General features: G+C 35.8%; 3 protein-coding genes across 3 annotated transcripts; all 3 read left to right on the top strand.

Moving 5' to 3' along the window:
* Positions 1-7,244: 7,244 nt before the first annotated feature.
* On the top strand, positions 7,245-8,645 carry LOC111899272 (senescence-specific cysteine protease SAG39). Its single transcript, XM_023895130.3, has 2 exons — positions 7,245-7,783; positions 7,905-8,645. The coding sequence occupies exons 1-2, from the start codon at positions 7,351-7,353 to the stop codon at positions 8,495-8,497; spliced, it is 1,026 nt and encodes a 341-aa protein (XP_023750898.1). The 5' UTR covers positions 7,245-7,350; the 3' UTR covers positions 8,498-8,645.
* A 3,382-nt stretch (positions 8,646-12,027) lies between these two features.
* Positions 12,028-13,174, top strand: LOC128127603 (senescence-specific cysteine protease SAG39-like). The gene is made up of 2 exons (XM_052766247.1): positions 12,028-12,460; positions 12,582-13,174. The coding sequence occupies exons 1-2, from the start codon at positions 12,028-12,030 to the stop codon at positions 13,172-13,174; spliced, it is 1,026 nt and encodes a 341-aa protein (XP_052622207.1).
* A 3,657-nt stretch (positions 13,175-16,831) lies between these two features.
* Positions 16,832-17,978, top strand: LOC128127610 (senescence-specific cysteine protease SAG39-like). Its single transcript, XM_052766256.1, has 2 exons — positions 16,832-17,264; positions 17,386-17,978. The coding sequence occupies exons 1-2, from the start codon at positions 16,832-16,834 to the stop codon at positions 17,976-17,978; spliced, it is 1,026 nt and encodes a 341-aa protein (XP_052622216.1).
* The last annotated feature ends 2,707 nt before the right edge of the window (positions 17,979-20,685 follow it).

Consider the following 20,685-nt stretch of genomic DNA (forward strand, 5'->3'; position numbering starts at 1 on the left):
CTCACTATACATTACCTAGAGTGGTATCTATGTGTAGACCGGAGGGTCTTGTGTGCTATGTGTATGTATGAGATTATGTGCATTGTGATATATGCATGCTATGTGTTGTATAGACCGGACCAGAGGGTCCAACGATATAGACCGGACCGAAGGGTCCAACGATACAGACCGGATCGAAGGGTACAACGAGCTATGACAGGACCAGAGGGTCCAACGACCTACGGGACTAGAGGGTCCCGCTGAGACACATCGACCGAAGGGTCGTACTGTAGCCTCGAATGGCGTATGTGTTGGATGTGTTATTTTTGGGACTCACTAAGCATTTATGCTTACCGTGTTGTGTGTTATGTATTTTAGGTACTAGTGAGGATCGCAGGAAGGCGCCGACATGACCGTACACACAGATGGAGTTTTATTTACATTGAGATCTTGGGATTTTTTATTGAGATGATGTTGATACATGGATTTTGATATTACATATGAATTTTATTATATTTTGAAATGGAAAAATTGTTTTGAAAATTTACGTTGTTACACTTCATCTCTCGGAACTTCTCAAATCTAAGCTTTTGAAAATATGATCCTTAAGATCTTCATTCGTTGATATCTCTGATATTCATTTAGAGTTTGTGCCATCTCTAGGCATATATGAAGTACCAATGATGCTTTCAAACCTCTTTAGAAGTATCTTAAGTCACCTCCATCTCGAAACTTGATCATTATGTGATTCTCTTAAATCTTCAATAAATGAATTTTAAGGTTATCATTTAAGAATTAATTCTGAAACGTTTTCTCATGATGATTTAAATGGTAATTTCTTTATGATTATCCTCTTCATTCCCAATAAAAATGCTTTCGACATGCATTCCAATAAATGTACCGAGTGTTTATGAATTGAATTGATAGTTTTCCAAATTGAACAAACAAACGTCCCATCTCATGGTTACTAACTATCACTTAGGAAGGTCTTTTAGACCTAAGCATTTAATGCAACCCGTTTCCTTTTTTGGGTGTCATCATTCAACTATTCGACCTGACCCATAAACATCCACATATATAAGGATTTTGAATCCTAACTATTCCTACTTTTCTCACTTTTGGCTATCGCCTTCCTAGAACCTCTCAACTGTACTCTCTTGTTCTTAAACGTTATTTAATCTTTTCAATGGCATCAAAAACTTCCAAAACTGAAAATAAGAAGAGATCATCAAAGGGGTCAGCCTCATCATCTTCAACTGAAACCATTCTTAGGGAAACTACCCAAATATTTTCCCTCGATCCTATGGACTACGATGCGTCCGTCAGGATCATGATCATGTTCATAGCTAGACGTCCTATCGCCATTCCTCTTTCCAAAATCCCCAACCATAACATCCTCTTAGGCTTCTATACAAAGCTTTTGAACGTGTAAAGATCGAAGATGGTGTTCTTGAAGTGAAAATAATAGACGATCATATTGTACATGTGCACAAAGCAACATTTCTTTGTGTAATTGAAGTTGCAGAAAACCTTCAAGGTTTTTGAGTGAAGGAACCCACCTTAGACGAATTTCAATCGTTCCTCTCTCAGATTGGGTACAATGGCAAATTCAAAGCCAACGAGTTCAAGAAAGCTGTTGTTCCTAGGATTTGGACCATCCTAATGCATCTCATCCTCAGAGGATTATCCATAAAGCATGGATAAACGGACACGATGAGCAAAGATTGGCTCTATGTCGTCTACATCATCTTCACTGGAAGAGCCAACACTGTTGATCTACCAGAAGTCCTTTGGCAAGACTTCAGGAAGTTTACCGATAAGAGTAAGGCAAATGAGATTTCGAGTCCGAGATTCTGGGCTCTGACTCTTCAATAGCTGTACTATAAGCTCCATGTAGCCATTCCAATCAACTCTGACATGCGAGAGGTATACTAATCTTTTAAAACAATTAAGACTTATAGGTTACCCGGTCAAACCTCTTTTGGACCTACCCGACGTCTACCCCAACACATGTTGGCTGTTATTCCTTCCGAATCTCTACATCTAAAACAACATCTTAAGAATTCGGTTGTTTTCAACACAATCTGCCCCAGTCTCAGATGAATTAGCCTCATAAGAGAATAAATCCACCACTTCAGAAGGACAAAGAAAGAAAATTTCCAAGAAGCGAAAATGATCACCCTCAAAACCGAAGGCCAAAAAGAGAACCAACACTGCTGAATCCTCTCACCAGGATTCACGGATCGGATCTAGACTTGACTCTAGGTCTCTACCTACTCCGCCTAACCACTATTCCGAAGTACCCTTCGGAGTTTCAATATCACACTCTACATACACTTACAGGGAATCTACACATAATCTACCTGCACCTTCTAAAAATGGTGGTGCTGGTATTGAGCAAACTCCCTTGGAGGCCATTAGGACAAACCCATGAGTCAATTTGAATCACCATCTCATTTCTACACAAGTACAATCAGTGACCACTACCACTGATTCCAAGCTTTACGAGACAAGAGTCGTCCCTCCCACCTCAAAGTCTCAATTGATCCGATACCTACCACATGTAAAGGACGATCATGTATTTTTAATAACTATTGGGTTAATTTTGCCATCAGAGCTCACACAAGGCATCCAAAGCTTACCTAAGACCAAGTTGAATACACTCTCATCCCCATGCGTCAATGGGCAGTCAAAATTCACATTTCCTTCACTCTTCCATTAGACGAAGAGAATGATCAAGAACTCCAACCATTTCTTAATGCTTTGAATTCTAAAGCGAATGCATAAGTTCCCACTCTTGACGATATAGTGGGTGATCCTCCTTGAAATGAAGAAGTTGCTGCCGGAGAAATTCCTAATACAACCTTTGTGTTGGATGATCCTCCTTTGAAGACTGATGATACAAATGATTTTCATGTCTCCACGCCCATCTCTAAAACTCCCAAGCCCAATGATGAAGATCTCTCCGATGAGATCATGTTTGAAGATGATAACACAACCGCTAGTGTCATCCTAGTTCCTACTACCTTCAACCTATTGCAAAAACCTTCCTCCTCCAAGGCTCTTTTTGACTTTGGACCTTCTTCTTCCTAAGACATAATGGAAGGAGAAGAAAATCAAGAAGGACTCAACATCATCTCTCGCCATCCATAAACTACCTTCGATGGCGATCAAGAAAATCCATCTCAAGATGATTAAAACAATGATGCCAAGGATCTTGAAGACTCATAAGACAATGAAATTGATAATGATAAGAAGTCATAAAGTTCTACTTCGAACACATGATCCTTAGACGAAAACATTTTTGATCCATTTACTCTTTTGGAACTCTGAGACAACGTTGTGACGGCTAATTCTAAGGTTTACAAGGTCAATGAAAAGGTTAAACCACTTGACTCAAAACTCGATCTTGTGATTAAATCTCTTTGCTTGAGGCCAAGGAATGTTATAAAACAAATCTTGATCATCACATATCTACCACGTCTACCATGCTTAAGATCCACGATGACATGATCTCTGCTACTAACGAACTTATCAAGCAGACTCATGTTCATCATGAAAAGCAAATTCAGATATTGGAGAAGGAAATTCTTCACAAGGATGCCATGAACATGGTGATGTAAGAAGTTCTCATAAAGGTCATTTGATCAGCTCAACACTTTGTGAATACTCTAAAACACAAGTTTGATGAGCTTCTGTTAATAATGGAAGAAACTTTTGACCATATCAAAGCCCAAACTCCAACTGCCAATGCTTATGATTCACTTTCTAATCAAATCAACACGAGCTTTCAACATGTGTTCGAACGCTTGGACAATTTGCAATCAGATGCATTGCTTGCATATGAGGCAGGGCCTTCCCATGCAATAGGGGGAGAGAAGATGGTTCAATGGAAACCTATCTTAGACTATGCGCTCCGAGATGAAACTACAGATGAAGAAATCATCAGCGTAGAAGCTTTTGAAGAAGAAGATGAATTTGACGAAAATGATCTGGTGAATAATGCGATTATTGGACTTCAAGCCATCAGGGAACAATATATCATCTCAAAAATCCTTTCAGAAGAAGATACGACGAAATGGTCCTTAGTCTCTTGGCCATCATCTCTATCAGAAGCCTTCAAAAGGAGTCACGCCATGGAAAAGTTAAAAACAAAATTGACGTTTGATGCTTTCCGAGCCACTCATCCAATGCCTTCTCCAATTCCTGCTCCGAGGATTGTCCAAATTGATGAAGGTTCTCCCCAAGGTTGTAGAACTCGCTACTCAGTGCCTGCTCGGCCGACTGCTAAGTAGCGAGTACTCGGGAGTACTTGGATTCGGTAATTCATGTAGAAATATTTTTAGGAAAATTATATATGTCAAAATCATAAGTTAAAATCATAATTTACTTGAAATATATAACAAAATTAGATACGTGTGTGTTAAATAATAAATCATTAAGTGTATTATACATATTAATCTTGAAATTCTTTATTTTTTTCTCTTTTTATGACAATTTTAATCCTTTGACCAAATTTGACCGATTAGGCCGAGTTTGAATTTGTTGACCGAGCAGGCCAGAGCAAGATCGAGTAGGCCCGAGTTAGAGAGATTTTGACCGAGGTTGACCGATTTTTTTACTGAGTTTGACTTAATCCAAGTTTTTTTTTCCGAGTTCACATAACTTGCCTCGGTGGAGGGCCGATTTTGAGTACTCGGCCGAGTAGGCCGAGTTTTGCAACATTGGTTCTCCCACCAGGAAACCTGATGAGCTTCCTAAAGAGCCTTTGGTTCCTCCTCTATCCGAGCTGCTCATCAATCAATCTGGTCAACAAATCATATCATCTATTCTTACTCAAGAAGGTCCTATCGAAGACAAGGGAAAGAGGATCTCTTTCGAACTAGACAGCCTAGTGAAGTCATTAAAAAAGTCTGAGGGCTGGTCCAAAGAACAAATGCAACATGCTATGGAAGAAAGCATCCATATTTAAGCATTGAAAGATAATCCCAATCCGATGCTGGGCATTTCTCCGGTTTTTCGAGAAGGAATCTTGCATGACATTCATTTTGTGCCCTTCATGTATTTTGATCTTCCAAAAATGACTGAGACCAACTTGACTTACCAATATTTCCCCATAGACACTTCTACATCAAGTTCGCACTATTACATGCATCTGATTATCCACAAACCATCATCCGAACTGAGAGTGAGAGATTGAGAACCTTTTATTCCATAAATTCACAATCTCAAAAGGAAGTGTGGTCTCGAAAAAGAATTACCAAGACTGTTGGTTATGGTAAAAAGGTTTAAATCAAGTTTGATCTCGATTGTCTTCTTTACAGATACTTCATATCTCAGAACAAGGAAACCACTGTTACAATCACTGATGCTGACTTTCCTTCGATGAATCCGAACGAAATTCTTACCATGGATGTTCATCTCAAAGATCATCAGAAAAATGAATCTAGCATTTGAGCTTTCAACACTACTATCAGCTTTCTCAAGGACTACATTGCTGAATATTGTAGATCCGATGTGGAGTTTGCTCACCTGTTCAGAACTTAAAATCTATTGGCTAAAATTAGCACTAAGCTTCCTGAAGCTCAAATCTTAGGTGAAGGACCTATTGGAGATCCGAAACTTGGTTTTGTCTATCTCAAGAAATAGACAAATCAAAAAGAATTTTTACGAGTTCTTGAGACACATCTCGTTCCAACCCATATTTTTCAAAAGTTCATTTCAAATGCTGCAAAGAGTGATTCTTCTGAACACATCCAGAAGAAATTTATTGAGCATCTTCAATGGTACATTGAGGTCTAAAGCTACCTCTAGAGTGTTAACCTATTTGTCTTTTATGAAGCCAAGTGACAAGTCAAAAGATTGCAAATTTCACTTAAGGTGAGATTGTTGGAACATAGAAAAGTGATTCTTATGCAATCTGATATGAAGACTTCCGAGATGAAGATTGACACTGAAGTGAACATGTTCCGAAGTGAAGAACAGCCCGAGATCTATGATTGTTTAGAAACATTTTGTGTCTGTAATGCATTAATTGTTGCAAGTACTATTTTGTATTATTATTATTATTGTTTTCTAGTATAGTACAAAAGAAAAGATCAACATCAAGGGCGGTGTCAGTCTGTTGATCTTCAGAAGTCTCTCAGTCCATGCGCACATTATCTGATTTGTCTTTTAGTCATCCCTTGACTATTTAAGGAGTTGTCATCTTTGTATCAAGATAGAGATGTGTGCATATCCTTTTCCCTCTAATCAAGAATCCTCCGGTCAATCATTCTCTCTTACATTCTTCTTTTTCTTGAATTACATTACATTGTTCATACTTATTATTATTCAATTGTGAGAACTTTGTTGATTTTCTCTATTCCGAGACAAGAATTAATGGTTTACCACACTTGATTGGATCTCTATTATTAGAAATCATGGATCTTAAGTTAACTTAATGGTTGAGCTATCAAACCTTCGCCATGCAAATCCTTGCATTCACACAAATGAGTTTGGAAAGGGAGAGGTGGCACAAGATAATTGTTGGTGCACACTACACATTTTGATTCTCATTTTAGGGGAGGTTTTGTCAAATGAGTATTGGAGTATGATGTTGTGACAACCAACTTATGAGGAAAATTCAGACGTCGGACATCACTCATTGATTGTGAAAAGTGACCGCGAAGAAGCATTCATGCATTAGGGCCAATTTAAAATTTTGAAATATTATTTTTCTTTATCGTGTTGGCCATACTGCAAATCTTGTTCAAGGGATCAATATTATTTTTCTTTATAACAAGCTCCTTGCAATTGCAATTTATGTTGTGATGAGATTGATATTGCGTACAACCAATCAAATTTTTTTACTGCCCTAGTAAAATTAACATAAACCAAGATGGAGACAAATCGAATAAAGGCATTCATATCTGCGTTTAGGAACATCTAAAAGCCAGACAATTAAAAGAAGTTAGAAATAAAAAATATATTGTACGTATCATACCCTTAGAGAATTTCTTTCGTATAGGACACAACTACATTCCAAAATAATGGTCAAGTTATGTTAAGCTTTTACATAACCTACCTATGCCTATGTTAAGAAAACAAATTAGCACACAACAATTTTAGTCATTAGGAGTATAGTCCAAAAGGAAAATCCAAGCAAATTAGTGGCATCAATCATAAATCTAAACAACGTAACATGTGTGTTTTCCTCATATTTTTGATTAATATATATCAACTGAACATCTTATCTTCTACGAACGGTGAAATACATATTTCGTTTCCCAAAAAATGACGAAACCATGCGTTTCTATATAAAGCCGACCTGTGGGCAAAGAAATTATTCCAATTCATTCACATCCATTTTTTCTTATCTCTACCAGAACTATGACATCAACAAACCAGACAGCCCTGAGTTTTTTGGTATTAATCTTCTTCTCTGCTACTTTTCTTTCACACACTACATCTAGGTTGCTCCCTGAAACTTCCAGCTATGAGAGCCACGAACAATGGATGGCTCGTTATGGACGCGTGTACAAGGATGCTGATGAGAAAGAACAACGTTCAAAGATTTTTCAAGAGAATGTTCGGTACATAGAGTCATCCAACAGTGTCATGAACAAAGCTTACAAACTAGCAGTCAATGAGTTTGCAGACCTTACAAACCAAGAGTTCACGAGCACAAGGAACCGATTCAAGGCACACGAATGTTCCCCATCGGCCTCTGCTTTCAGGTATGAAAATGTGACAGCAGTTCCATCATCAATGGACTGGAGAAAGAAAGGCGCAGTAACACCTGTTAAAGACCAAGGCCAATGTGGTAAGCAAAAACTACTACCTGGATTTTCAAACTTGAGACGTAGTCCAAGTAGTAATTAAGTTATGTTTGTGAACAAGACCATATTTAATTAAACTCGATATCGCCTCATATATGTTTGTAGGGTGTTGCTGGGCGTTTTCAGCTGTGGCAGCTATGGAAGGAATAACCCAACTGAAAACAGGTAAATTGGTGTCCCTATCCGAACAAGAGCTCGTGGACTGCGACACCAGTGGTCAGGATCAGGGATGTGAGGGCGGTCTTATGGACGACGCCTTTGATTTCATCCTAAACAATAAAGGCCTTACTACAGAGAGCAACTACCCGTACAAAGGAGTCGATGGCACCTGCAACAGCAACGAGGAATCTAACCATGCTGCAGCGATTACGGGTCATGAAGATGTTCCTGCTAATAGTGAAAGTGCACTTTTGAAAGCTGTAGCTAGTCAGCCTATTTCTGTGGCCATTGATGCTAGTGGGTCCGACTTCCAATTCTACTCTAGCGGGGTGTTTACAGGAGAATGTGGTACTGAACTAGACCATGGTGTTACTGCAGTTGGTTATGGAGCGAGTGCAGACGGAACTAAATATTGGCTGGTGAAGAACTCTTGGGGAACAGGTTGGGGTCAAGAGGGGTACATAATGATGCAAAGAGATGTTGATGCGCAAGAAGGCCTTTGTGGCATTGCCATGATGGCTTCCTACCCGACTGCATAATTGGGTAACATCATGAGTAATTATTGTAAATTAAGTGTATTTACAGTTATGTTATTACAAGGGAACATGTAAATTACAAAATGTATCCCAAAAATTAAATATTTGTAGGGATGCAACTATATATATTATTCATAAGAGAAATTGTGACCGTGAATGTATTTTCGTATATGCATATTCTTCTCCGAGTATAGCAAATTTCGGACAAACAATCACCCAAGCAAAACATGTTGAAACGAGTGAATTCTTTTTTGATCAAACGAAGGGTCAAATGAACAAGAAATACTTTTGACTAAATAACAAAGCTTACCATAAGTTGGTAGCAGATTCAAGTGCAAACTTCCAAATAATCCAAAATGAAGGACATCACAAATCAGGGAATGAGAATCTGCAGGCAAGATAGATGAGAGACCCGAGTCAAATCCAAGTCATGCCAATCAAAACACCAACTTTCCTTGAGAACCACTTGAAACATTTTTTTTGGGTGCTAAGCTGCATTTGGAAGTATCGATGAAGTTTCTTTGAGAGCTATGCAATTTATTAGCTAGATGGAAGAAGCTATGAGAACACACATGTTATTTTTAAGAAAACTATTAACATTTATGTATTTATAATAAAAAGAAAAGAAATTGCGTGTATTTATGTTATGTGTATTTATAATCCTACGTTTTGGCCCATGTATGGCCGTTTTATATATAGTTTCTTTTGTACAGCGTAGTTGTTAATATATTATTCTTAATGAAAGAAATCATATTGTTCTTGAGAACAAATTTTTATTGTATTGACTAGTAGATAAAGATTGTACTAAACCAATTGATCGAAAGCTAAAGAAAAACCACACTACACCAACCGTTAAATTGGAAGTCCAAAACTGAAAAGCCACAACAAACGACACTCTTAATGGAATTTAAATAAACCTTCGATGTAAGGGAGTACACCATGAAATCGTAATTGTCATTGGAATCATTAAGGTTACCGCATCTAAACAGTCTTGATAATCAAACCTTACATACTTTCGTAAATAAACTACAAACTTGTTAATAGTCTGGAAAATTTTATCTATAACTAAGGACTCCTAAATGCCACATAATACTTCATTTTTGTTTATATTTTCTAAGTTTATCACAAAAGAAATAAATGCATCTGAAAATAAGAAAATGAAATACAAAAAAACCACACAAAAGAAAATGCAACACATTTTTGGAACATTAGATTCAACAAAATAATTCCATGCATATTAGGGTTTTGGATCACCTCTAATGGTATCAAACTCAATTCGTCTCTCCTAATTTTGATCTCTTTCCCCTTACATCCTTCTTGGCATCAACAACCGTTAACCTTTATTTTTAACCTTTTCAAGCAGCCATGATCGACACCTCCTCATCATTTTTCTCAATCTTGGGAGCCTAAACTATGATTCCCGACAAGAAATATTTTACACACATAATATTGGGTTCAATGTTTTTTTTATCATACTGACGAAACATGTCCTAAACTCCTACTACACATTATGATCGTGAGAGCATAAAAATCGACTTGATCGTCAAACATTCGATCTACGGTATAATCTAACAGCTATATTTTATAAAATAAAATGATCCTAAACCGAATACGGCTACCATGTAGATTCTCGAGAAATCTGAGACCTTGTTTCTTGAGATGTTAAGGGAAATCAACAGTTGTATAATACCTCTACTACCTCTACTGGGACCCGACTAACAATGAGTATTACACCTAAATCATGTTGGTTACACTTCTCTTAGAAAAAAACTGATTTGATAGTCGTGTATTAGAATTTCCTCATATATACCGTTAAAGATTTGTGTTGCCATGAAAATGACGACATTGCTAGTATCATTCAATTATGTTCCCACGTTCTCTATCAACGTTTTTAATACGACAACATTGGATGGATATATTTAGAAATTAATATGATTTCCATTTCGATCACTCCTAATCACTCATGGTTTTAGGCGAAGGTGAAGTTGAAAGCCCAGGAGTCTAGTACCAAACGGTGACCGACATAACACTTTAATTATTGGTCACCCTTAGCCACCTTCGTTTGTCAAAAAACCAAGGTTTTTTTTTGTATATATAAAGAATAACTATTGTGTTTGTTTGTTTCGTGAGGCGACTCCAAATGAAATGGTTTAGAGACTTTGGTTTTTCACATATCTCACCCCGATGGGAGTTAAAAAAAAAAAATTGGTATTGGGTAATAAAGCTTATAAATGGTGGAGGACAGATATTTCCACCAATAGAACTTTAGTTCTTCACCCACAAACAAACAAGGGGGTTGAATAATCCACATTTTGAGAAAATTTTCAGATGAAAAAGTTTTTAAATTAACAAACAATAATAATATAAATTAATAACATACAATCAAAAGTTACATTTAACATTGAAAATAATTGATGAAATAATTATCATGATAGAAATCATAAAAATGGCAAAATGAATAGTTTTTAAATATACTTTTTCAATTTTGATTTTCAATGATTTCCCTTTAGCACATTTTGTACCTTTTCAAACATATCTTCACGATTTCCCTTTGTTAACATGGTAAACTGGCTTTTTTCTTCTCCATTTTAATTTGGTGGGCATGTGGACAAGTTTGCTACAGTAATATTGTGGAAAATGAGCTTGGACAGGGATAGTTCGCACAAGGTCAATGTTGGTGCACACTATTCGCTTTGATTGTCATTTTTGAGGAGGTTTTGTCAAATAAGTATCGGAGTATCATGTCGTGACAACCGACTTCAGGGAAAATTCAGACATCACATCGGGCATCACTCATCTTTTGTGAAATGTGGCCGTGAAGAAGCATTCATGCATTATGGCCAAATTAAAATTCTGAAATATTATTTTTCTTGATTGTTTTGGGAATCCTGCAAGTCTTGTTGAAGGGATCATTATATATTATATATAACAAGCTCCTTGCAATTGCAATGTATGTTGTGATGAGATTGATATTGCGTACAACCAATCAAATTCTTTTACTGGATAGTATTCTTCAAATGCATTGAATGTGTGGGTAAAGTTAACATAAATCAAGACGGAGACAAATATTATAAAGGCATGCATATCTGGGTTTTGAACATCTAAAACCTAGACAATTTTAAAAAAAAATTAGAAATAAAAAAATATCTGGTACGTATCAGACCCTTAGAGAATTTTCTTCATATAGGTCACAACTACATACCAAAATAATGGCCAAGCTATGTTCAGCTTTTACATAACCTACCTATGCGTGTGTTAAGAAAACAAATTAGCACAAAACAATTTTAGTCAATAGGAGTATACTCCAAAAGGAAAATCCAAGTAAATTAGTGGCATCAATCATAAATCTAAACAACGTAACATGTGTGTTTTCCTCAAATTTTTGATTAATATATATCAACTGAACATCTTATCTTCCACGAAAGGTGATATATTTCCTAAACAATGACGAAACCATGCGTTTCTATATAAAGCCGGGCAAAGAAATTATTCCAAATCATTCACATCCATTTTTTCTTATCTCTACCAGAACTATGACATCAACAAACCAGACAGCCCTGAGTTTTTTGGTATTAATCTTCTTCTCTGCTACTTTGCTTTCACACACTACATCTAGGCTGCTCCCTGAAACTTCCAGCTATGAGAGCCACGAACAATGGATGGCTCGTTATGGACGCGTGTACAAGGATGCTGATGAGAAAGAACAACGTTCAAAGATTTTTCAAGAGAATGTTCGGTACATAGAGTCATCCAACAGTGTCATGAACAAAGCTTACAAACTAGCAGTCAATGAGTTTGCAGACCTTACAAACCAAGAGTTCACGAGCACAAGGAACCGATTCAAGGCACACGAATGTTCCCCATCGACCTCTGCTTTCAGGTATGAAAATGTGACAGCAGTTCCATCATCAATGGACTGGAGAAAGAAAGGAGCAGTAACACCTGTTAAAGACCAAGGCCAATGTGGTAAGCAAAAACTACTACCGGGATTTTCAAACTTGAGACGTAGTCCAAGTAGTAATTAAGTTATGTTTGTTAACAAGACCATATTTAATTAAACTCGATATCGCATCATATATGTTTGTAGGGTGTTGCTGGGCGTTTTCAGCTGTGGCAGCTATGGAAGGAATAACCCAACTGAAAACAGGTAAATTGGTGTCTCTATCCGAACAAGAGCTCGTGGACTGCGACACCAGTGGTCAGGATCAGGGATGTGAGGGCGGTCTTATGGACGACGCCTTTGATTTCATCCTAAACAATAAAGGCCTTACTACAGAGAGCAACTACCCGTACAAAGGAGTCGATGGCACCTGCAACAGCAACGAGGAATCTAACCATGCTGCAGCGATTACGGGTCATGAAGATGTTCCTGCTAATAGTGAAAGTGCACTTTTGAAAGCTGTAGCTAGTCAGCCTATTTCTGTGGCCATTGATGCTAGTGGGTCCGACTTCCAATTCTACTCTAGCGGGGTGTTTACGGGAGAATGTGGTACTGAACTAGACCATGGTGTTACTGCGGTTGGTTATGGAGCGAGTGCAGACGGAACTAAATATTGGCTGGTGAAGAACTCTTGGGGAACAGGTTGGGGTCAAGAGGGGTACATAATGATGCAAAGAGATGTTGATGCGCAAGAAGGCCTTTGTGGCATTGCCATGATGGCTTCCTACCCGACTGCATAATTGTGTAACATCAAGAGTAATTATTGTAAATTAAGTGTATTTACAGTTATGTTATTACAAGGAAACATGTAAATTACAAAATGTATCCCAAAAATTAAATATTTGTAAGAATCGATGCAGCTATATATATATATATATATATATATATATATATATATATATATATATATATATATATATATATATATATATATATATATATATATATATATATATATATATATATATATATATATATTAGTCATAAGAGAAATTGTGACCGTGAATGTATTTTCGTATATGCATATTCTTCTCCGAGTATTGCAAATTAATTTCGGACAAACAATCACCCAAGCAAAACATGTTGAAACGAGTGAATTCTTTTTTGATCAAACGAAGGGTCAAATGAACAAGAAATACTTTTGACCAAATAACAAAGTTTACCATAAGTTGGTAGCAGATTCAAGTGCAAACTTCCAAATAATCCAAAATGAAGCACATCACAAATCAGGGAATGAGAATCTGCAGGCCAGATAGATGTCAGACCCGAGTCAAATCCAAGTCATGCCAATCAAAACACCAACTTTCCTTGAGAACCACTTGAAACATTTTTTTTGGGTGCTAAGCTGCATTTGGAAGTACCGATGAAGTTGCTTTGAGAGCTATGCAATTTATTGGCTAGATGGAAGAAGCTATGAAACCGCACATGTTATTTTTAAGAAAACTATTAACATTTATGTATTTATAATAAAAAGAAAAGAAATTGCGTGTATTTATGTTATGTGTATTTATAATCCTACGTTTTGGCCCATGTATGGCCGTTTTATATATAGTTTCTTTTGTACAACGTAGTTGTTAATATATTATTATTAATGAAAGAAATCATGTTGTTCTTGAGAACAAATTTTTATTGTATTGACTAGTAGATAAAGATTGTAATAAACCAATTGATCGAAAGCTAAAGAAAAACCACACTACACCAACCGTTAAATTGGAAGTCCAAAACTGAAAAGCCACAACAAACGACACTCTTAATGAAATTTAAATAAACCTTCGATGTAAGGGAGTACACCATGAAATCGTAATTGTCATTGGAATCATTAAGGTTACCGCATCTAAACAGTCTTGATAATCAAACCTTGCATAGTTTCGTAAATAAACTAAAAACTTGTTAATAGTCTGGAAAATTTTGTCTATAACTAAGGACCCCTAAATGCCACATAATACTTCATTTTTATTTATATTTTCTAAGTTTATCACAAAAGAAATAAATGCATCTGAAAATAAGAAAATGAAATACAAAAAAACCGCACAAAAGAAAATGCAACACATTTTTGGAACTCTGGCATTAGATTCAACAAAATAATTCCATGCATATTACGGTTTTGGATCACCTCTAATGGTAGCATACTCAATTCGTCTCTCCTAATTTTGATCTCTTTCCCCTTACATCCTTCTTGGCATCAACAACCGTTAACCTTTATTTTTAACCTTTTCAAGCAGCCATGATCGACACCTCCTCATCATTTTTCTCAATCTTGGGAGCCTAAACTATGATTCCCGACAAGAAATATTTTACACACATAATATTGGGTTCAATGTTTTTTTTATCATACTGACGAAACATGTCCTAAACTCCTACTACACATTATGATCGTGAGAGCATAAAAATCGACTTGATCGTCAAACATTCGATCTACGGTATAATCTAACAGCTATATTTTATAAAATAAAATGATCCTAAACCGAATACGGCTACCATGTAGATTCTCGAGAAATCTGAGACCTTATTTCTTGAGATGTTAAGGGAAATCAACAGTTGTATAATACCTCTACTACCTCTACTGGGACCCGACTAACAATGAGTATTACACCTAAATCATGTCGGTTACACTTCTCTTAGAAAAAACTGATTTGATAGTCGTGTATTAGAATTTCCTCATATATACCGTTAAAGATTTGTGTTGCCATGAAAATGACGACATTGCTAGTATCATTCAATTATGTTCCCACGTTCTCTATCAACGTTTTTAATACGACAACATTGGATGGATATATTTAGAAATTAATATGATTTCCATTTCGATCACTCCTAATCACTCATGGTTTTAGGCGAAGGTGAAGTTCAAAGCCCAGGAGTATAGTACCAAACGGTGACGGCCATAACACTTTAATTATTGGTCACCCTTAGCCACCTTCGTTTGTCAAAAAACCAAGTTTTTTTTTTCTATATATAAAGAATAACTATTGTGTTTGTTTGTTTCGTGAGGCGACTCCTAATGAAATGCTTTAGAGACTTTGGTTTTTCACATATCTCACACCCGATGGAAGTTAAAAAAAAAAAAAAAAGTATTGGGTAATAAAGCTTATAAATGGTGGAGGACAGAGATTTCCACCAATAGAACTTTAGTTCTTCACCCACAAACAAACAAGGGGGTTGAATAATCCACATTTTGAGAAAATTTTCCGATGAAAAAGTTTTTAAATTAACAAACAATAATAATATAAATTAATAACATACAATCAAAAGTTACATTTAACATTGAAAATAATTGATGAAACAATTATCATGATTGAAATCATAAAAATGGCAAAATGAATAGTTTTTAAATATACTTTTTCAATTTTGATTTTCAATGATTTCCCTTTAGCGCATTTTGTACCTTTTCAAACATATTTTCACGATTTCCCTTTGTTAACATTGTAAACTGGCTTTTTTCTTCTCCATTTTAATTTGGTGGGCATGTGGACAAGTTTGCTACAGTAAAATTGTGGAAAATGAGCTTGGACAGGGATAGTTCGCACAAGGTCAATGTTGGTGCACACTATTCGTTTTGATTGTCATTTTTGAGGAGGTTTAGTCAAATAAGTATCGGAGTATCATGTCGTGACAACCGACTTCAGGGAAAATTCAGACATCACATCGGGCATCACTCATTTTTTGTGAAATGTGGCCGTGAAGAAGCATTCATGCATTATGGCCAAATTAAAATTCTGAAATATTATTTTTCTTGATCGTTTTGGGAATCCTGCAAGTCTTGTTGAAGGGATCATTATATATTATATATAACAAGCTCCTTGCAATTGCAATGTATGTTGTGATGAGATTGATATTGCGTACAACCAATCAAATTCTTTTACTGGATAGTATTCTTCAAATGCATTGAATGTGTGGGTAAAGTTAACATAAATCAAGACGGAGACAAATAGAATAAAGGCATGCATATCTGGGTTTTGAACATCTAAAACCTAGACAATTTAAAAAAAAAAAAAATTAGAAATAAAAAAATATCTGGTACGTATCAGACCCTTAGAGAATTTTCTTCACATAGGTCACAACTACATACCAAAATAATGGCCAAGCTATGTTCAGCTTTTACATAACCTACCTATGCGTGTGTTAAGAAAACAAATTAGCACAAAACAATTTTAGTCAATAGGAGTATACTCCAAAAGGAAAATCCAAGTAAATTACTGGCATCAATCATAAATCTAAACAACGTAACATGTGTGTTTTCCTCAAATTTTTGATTAATATATATCAATTGAACATCTTATCTTCCACGAAAGGTGATATATTTCCTAAACAATGACGAAACCATGCGATTCTATATAAAGCCGGCCAAAGAAATTATTCCCAATCATTCACATCCATTTTTTCTTATCTCTACCAGAACTATGACATCAACAAACCAGACAGCCCTGAGTTTTTTGGTATTAATCTTCTTCTCTGCTACTTTGCTTTCACACACTACATCTAGGCTGCTCCCTGAAACTTCCAGCTATGAGAGCCACGAACAATGGATGGCTCGTTATGGACGCGTGTACAAGGATGCTGATGAGAAAGAACAACGTTCAAAGATTTTTCAAGAGAATGTTCGGTACATAGAGTCATCCAACAGTGTCATGAACAAAGCTTACAAACTAGCAGTCAATGAGTTTGCAGACCTTACAAACCAAGAGTTCACGAGCACAAGGAACCGATTCAAGGCACACGAATGTTCCCCATCGACCTCTGCTTTCAGGTATGAAAATGTGACAGCAGTTCCATCATCAATGGACTGGAGAAAGAAAGGAGCAGTAACACCTGTTAAAGACCAAGGCCAATGTGGTAAGCAAAAACTACTACCGGGATTTTCAAACTTGAGACGTAGTCCAAGTAGTAATTAAGTTATGTTTGTTAACAAGACCATATTTAATTAAACTCGATATCGCATCATATATGTTTGTAGGGTGTTGCTGGGCGTTTTCAGCTGTGGCAGCTATGGAAGGAATAACCCAACTGAAAACAGGTAAATTGGTGTCTCTATCCGAACAAGAGCTCGTGGACTGCGACACCAGTGGTCAGGATCAGGGATGTGAGGGCGGTCTTATGGACGACGCCTTTGATTTCATCCTAAACAATAAAGGCCTTACTACAGAGAGCAACTACCCGTACAAAGGAGTCGATGGCACCTGCAACAGCAACGAGGAATCTAACCATGCTGCAGCGATTACGGGTCATGAAGATGTTCCTGCTAATAGTGAAAGTGCACTTTTGAAAGCTGTAGCTAGTCAGCCTATTTCTGTGGCCATTGATGCTAGTGGGTCCGACTTCCAATTCTACTCTAGCGGGGTGTTTACGGGAGAATGTGGTACTGAACTAGACCATGGTGTTACTGCGGTTGGTTATGGAGCGAGTGCAGACGGAACTAAATATTGGCTGGTGAAGAACTCTTGGGGAACAGGTTGGGGTCAAGAGGGGTACATAATGATGCAAAGAGATGTTGATGCGCAAGAAGGCCTTTGTGGCATTGCCATGATGGCTTCCTACCCGACTGCATAATTGTGTAACATCAAGAGTAATTATTGTAAATTAAGTGTATTTACAGTTATGTTATTACAAGGAAACATGTAAATTACAAAATGTATCCCAAAAATTAAATATTTGTAAGAATCGATGCAGCTATATATATATATATATATATATATATATATATATATATATATATATATATATATATATATATACACATATATATATATATATATATATATATATATATATATATATATATATATATATATATATATATATATATATATATATATATTATTCATAAGAGAAATTGTGACCATGAATGTATTTTCGTATATGCATATTCTTCTCCGAGTATTGCAAATTAATTTCGGACAAACAATCACCCAAGCAAAACATGTTGAAACGAGTGAATTCTTTTTTGATCAAACGAAGGGTCAAATGAACAAGAAATACTTTTGACCAAATAACAAAGTTTACCATAAGTTGGTAGCAGATTCAAGTGCAAACTTCCAAATAATCCAAAATGAAGCACATCACAAATCAGGGAATGAGAATCTGCAGGCCAGATAGATGTCAGACCCGAGTCAAATCCAAGTCATGCCAATCAAAACACCAACTTTCCTTGAGAACCACTTGAAACATTTTTTTTGGGTGCTAAGCTGCATTTGGAAGTACCGATGAAGTTGCTTTGAGAGCTATGCAATTTATTGGCTAGATGGAAGAAGCTATGAAACCACACATGTTATTTTTAAGAAAACTATTAACATTTATGTATTTATAATAAAAAGAAAAGAAATTGCGTGTATTTATGTTATGTGTATTTATAATCCTACGTTTTGGCCCATGTATGGCCGTTTTATATATAGTTTCTTTTGTACAACGTAGTTGTTAATATATTATTATTAATGAAAGAAATCATGTTGTTCTTGAGAACAAATTTTTATTGTATTGACTAGTAGATAAAGATTGTAATAAACCAATTGATCGAAAGCTAAAGAAAAACCACACTACACCAACCGTTAAATTGGAAGTCCAAAACTGAAAAGCCACAACAAACGACACTCTTAATGGAATTTAAATAAACCTTCGATGTAAGGGAGTACACCATGAAATCGTAATTGTCATTGGAATCATTAAGGTTACCGCATCTAAACAGTCTTGATAATCAAACCTTGCATAGTTTCGTAAATAAACTAAAAACTTGTTAATAGTCTGGAAAATTTTGTCTATAACTAAGGACCCCTAAATGCCACATAATACTTCATTTTTATTTATATTTTCTAAGTTTATCACAAAAGAAATAAATGCATCTGAAAATAAGAAAATGAAATACAAAAAAACTGCACAAAAGAAAATGCAACACATTTTTGGAACCCTGGCATTAGATTCAACAAAATAATTCCATGCATATTAGGGTTTTGGATCACCTCTAATGGTAGCATACTCAATTCGTCTCTCCTAATTTTGATCTCTTTCCCCTTACATCCTTCTTGGCATCAACAACCGTTAACCTTTATTTTTAACCTTTTCAAGCAGCCATGATCGACACCTCCTCATCATTTTTCTCAATCTTGGGAGCCTAAACTATGATTCCCGACAAGAAATATTTTACACACATAATATTGGGTTCAATGTTTTTTTTATCATACTGACGAAACATGTCCTAAACTCCTACTACACATTATGATCGTGAGAGCATAAAAATCGACTTGATCGTCAAACATTCGATCTACGGTATAATCTAACAGCTATATTTTATAAAATAAAATGATCCTAAACCGAATACGGCTACCATGTAGATTCTCGAGAAATCTGAGACCTTATTTCTTGAGATGTTAAGGGAAATCAAAAGTTGTATAATACCTCTACTACCTTTACTGGGACCCGACTAACAATGAGTATTACACCTAAATCATGTCGGTTACACTTCTCTTAGAAAAAACTGATTTGATAGTCGTGTATTAGAATTTCCTCATATATACCGTTAAAGATTTGTGTTGCCATGAAAATGACGACATTGCTAGTATCATTCAATTATGTTCCCACGTTCTCTAACAACGTTTTTAATACGACAACATTGGATGGATATATTTAGAAATTAATATGATTTCCATTTCGATCACTCCTAATCACTCATGGTTTTAGGCGAAGGTGAAGTTCAAAGCCCAGGAGTGTAGTACCAAACGGTGACGGCCATAACACTTTAATTATTGGTCACCCTTAGTCACCTTCGTTTGTCAAAAAACCAAGGTTTTTTTTTGTATATATAAAGAATAACTATTGTGTTTGTTTGTTTCGTGAGGCGACTCCTAATGAAATGCTTTAGAGACTTTGGTTTTTCACATATCTCACACCCGATGGAAGTTAAAAAAAAAAAAAAAGTATTGGCTAATAAAGCTTATAAATGGTGGAGGACAGATATTTCCACCAATAGAACTTTAGTTCTTCACCCACAAACAAACAAGGGGGTTGAATAATCCACATTTTGAGAAAATTTTCCGATGAAAAAGTTTTTAAATTAACAAACAATAATAATATAAATTAATAACATACAATCAAAAGTTACATTTAACATTGAAAATAATTGATGAAATAATTATCATGATTGAAATCATAAAAATGGCAAAATGAATAGTTTTTAAATATACTTTTTCAATTTTGATTTTCAATGATTTCCCTTTAGCACATTTTGTACATTTTCAAACATATCTTCACGATTTCCCTTTGTTAA

The sequence above is a fragment of the Lactuca sativa genome, chromosome 8, assembly GCF_002870075.4.
Source record: "Lactuca sativa cultivar Salinas chromosome 8, Lsat_Salinas_v11, whole genome shotgun sequence".
Classification (NCBI taxonomy): Eukaryota; Viridiplantae; Streptophyta; class Magnoliopsida; order Asterales; family Asteraceae; genus Lactuca; species Lactuca sativa.